The sequence below is a fragment of the Mya arenaria genome, chromosome 12 (genome assembly GCF_026914265.1).
Source record: "Mya arenaria isolate MELC-2E11 chromosome 12, ASM2691426v1".
NCBI classification, from domain to species: Eukaryota; Metazoa; Mollusca; class Bivalvia; order Myida; family Myidae; genus Mya; species Mya arenaria.
The window spans coordinates 43,387,948-43,390,010 of NC_069133.1; the positions used below are offsets into that span (position 1 = coordinate 43,387,948).

Consider the following 2,063-nt stretch of genomic DNA (forward strand, 5'->3'; position numbering starts at 1 on the left):
GAATATTGATCAGTTCAAGCATACTCTGACCATAGCCCTAAATGGCAATAAGTAAATAACCAATACCACGTACATTTAATCATGTCCATGACAATACACAGAGAATTTGGCATTCTGTTCAGGCAAAGGGGTACAACAAACCAGATATAACGACATTCGGTGACGTGTCTAGCCAGTACGACAGTCGGTGACGTGTGTCTAGCCAGTACGACTTTGTTGACGTGTGTCTAGCCAGTACGACTTTGTTGAAGTGTGTCTAGCCAGTACGACTTTGTTGACGTGTGTCTAGCCAGTACGTCATTCAGTGACGTGTGTCTAGCCAGTGCGACATTCGGTGATGTGTGTCTAGCCAGTGCGACATTCGGTGACGTATGTCAAGCCAGCTCGACATTCTGTGGCATGTGTGTATTCAGTGCGACATTTGGTGAAGTGCGTGAAGCAAGTTCGACAGTCGACGATGACGTCCGTCAAGCCAGTGCGGCATTCGGTGACGTGTGTCAATCCAATTCTAGTAGTGGCTAGACACACGTCACCGAATGTCGTACTGGCTAGACACACGTCACCGAATGTCGTACTGGCTAGACACACGTCACTGAATGTCGTACTGGCTAGACCGCACGTCACTGAATGTCGTACCGGCTAGACACACGTCACTGAATGTCGTACTGGCTAGACCGCACGTCACCGAATGTCGTACTGGCTAGACACACGTCACCGAATGGCTTACTGGCTAGACACACGTCACCGAATGTCGTACTGGCTAGACCGCACGTCACCGAAAGTCGTACTGGCTAGACACACGTCATCGAATGTCTTACTGGCTAGACACACGTCACCGAATGTCGTACTGGCTAGACACACGTCACCGAATGTCGTACTGGCTAGACACACGTCACCGAATGTCGTACTGGCTAGACACACTTCACCGAATGTCGTACTTGCTAGACACACGTCAACGAATGGCGTACTGGCTAGACGCACGTCACCGAATGTCGTACATGCTAGACACACTTCACCGAATGTCGTACATGCTAGACACACTTCACCGAATGTGGTACTGGCTAGACGCACGTCACCGAATGTCGTACTGGCTAGACACACGTCACCGAATGTGGCACTGGCTAGACACACTTCACCGAATGTCGCACTGGCTAGGCACACTTCACCGAATGGCGTACTGGCTAGACACACGTCACCGAATGTCGTACTGGCTAGACACACGTCATCGAATGTCGTACTGGCTAGACACACGTCACCGAATGTCGTACTGGCTAGACACACGTCACCGAATGTCGCACTGGCTAGACACACGTCACCAAATGGCGTGTTGGCTTGACACAATCAACACATTGCGTGTTGGATTGACATACGTCACCGAATGGCATGCTGGCTTGACATAAGTCGATGAAACCTTTTATTTTTGAAGCACTACTTTAATAGTTTTATCCTCTTTTTGTAGGAGGGTCGAAAAGCTAATGCATCGAGCCCTGAACCCGAAATAGCAAACATAAAACAATAAATCATTTCGGAATAGTCATCTGATGGCAACCCGTTTATTTTGTCATAAAACAACAACAATACATACAATATTATATAAAGAGCTTTCACAGCTACAGTTCAACTACTGTGATAATCAGTAATTTCTTTTTGAAAAAAATCTTAAACAATAATAGGTTATATCGCATTCCAACCATGTGTCAAAATTAAACATTTAACAAGAAAATGTTCATATTTTCCTACTTCATTTATATGACAATCCTCCAACATTTCAGAGAAATGGATTAAATTTACTGCTTCAAGATTATAAGTATCTTCCATGGCCGAGAGTGAAAGATAGGTTCATTCCGACCCGAGCGTAGAGTGTTTTGCGAAAACGAGGTTTACCGAGTTTCCGCAAAACACCCTGCGCGAGGGTCGGGATGAACCTATCTTACACGAGCGGCTATGGTAGATGCTTTTTCTCCCACCTCAGTTAAACAAAAATAAGTAAAAATGTATTTTTTGCTGGAACTCTTTTTTGCTTAGTGAAAACAATTGCGTAAGGATATGCGATATCACGTGGT

At 45.6% G+C, this 2,063-nt stretch overlaps 1 protein-coding gene across 1 annotated transcript; it reads left to right on the top strand.

The window, feature by feature from the left end:
* Window positions 1-688: 688 nt before the first annotated feature.
* Window positions 689-1,336, top strand: LOC128210720 (uncharacterized). The gene has a single exon (XM_052915074.1). The coding sequence runs from the start codon at window positions 689-691 to the stop codon at window positions 1,334-1,336; it is 648 nt and encodes a 215-aa protein (XP_052771034.1).
* Window positions 1,337-2,063: the final 727 nt, after the last annotated feature.

Excerpts from the sequence above, each read along its gene's own strand:
- LOC128210720 (XM_052915074.1), top strand. The coding sequence starts at position 689 with ATGTCGTACTGGCTAGACACACGTCACCGAATGGCTTACTGGCTAGAC.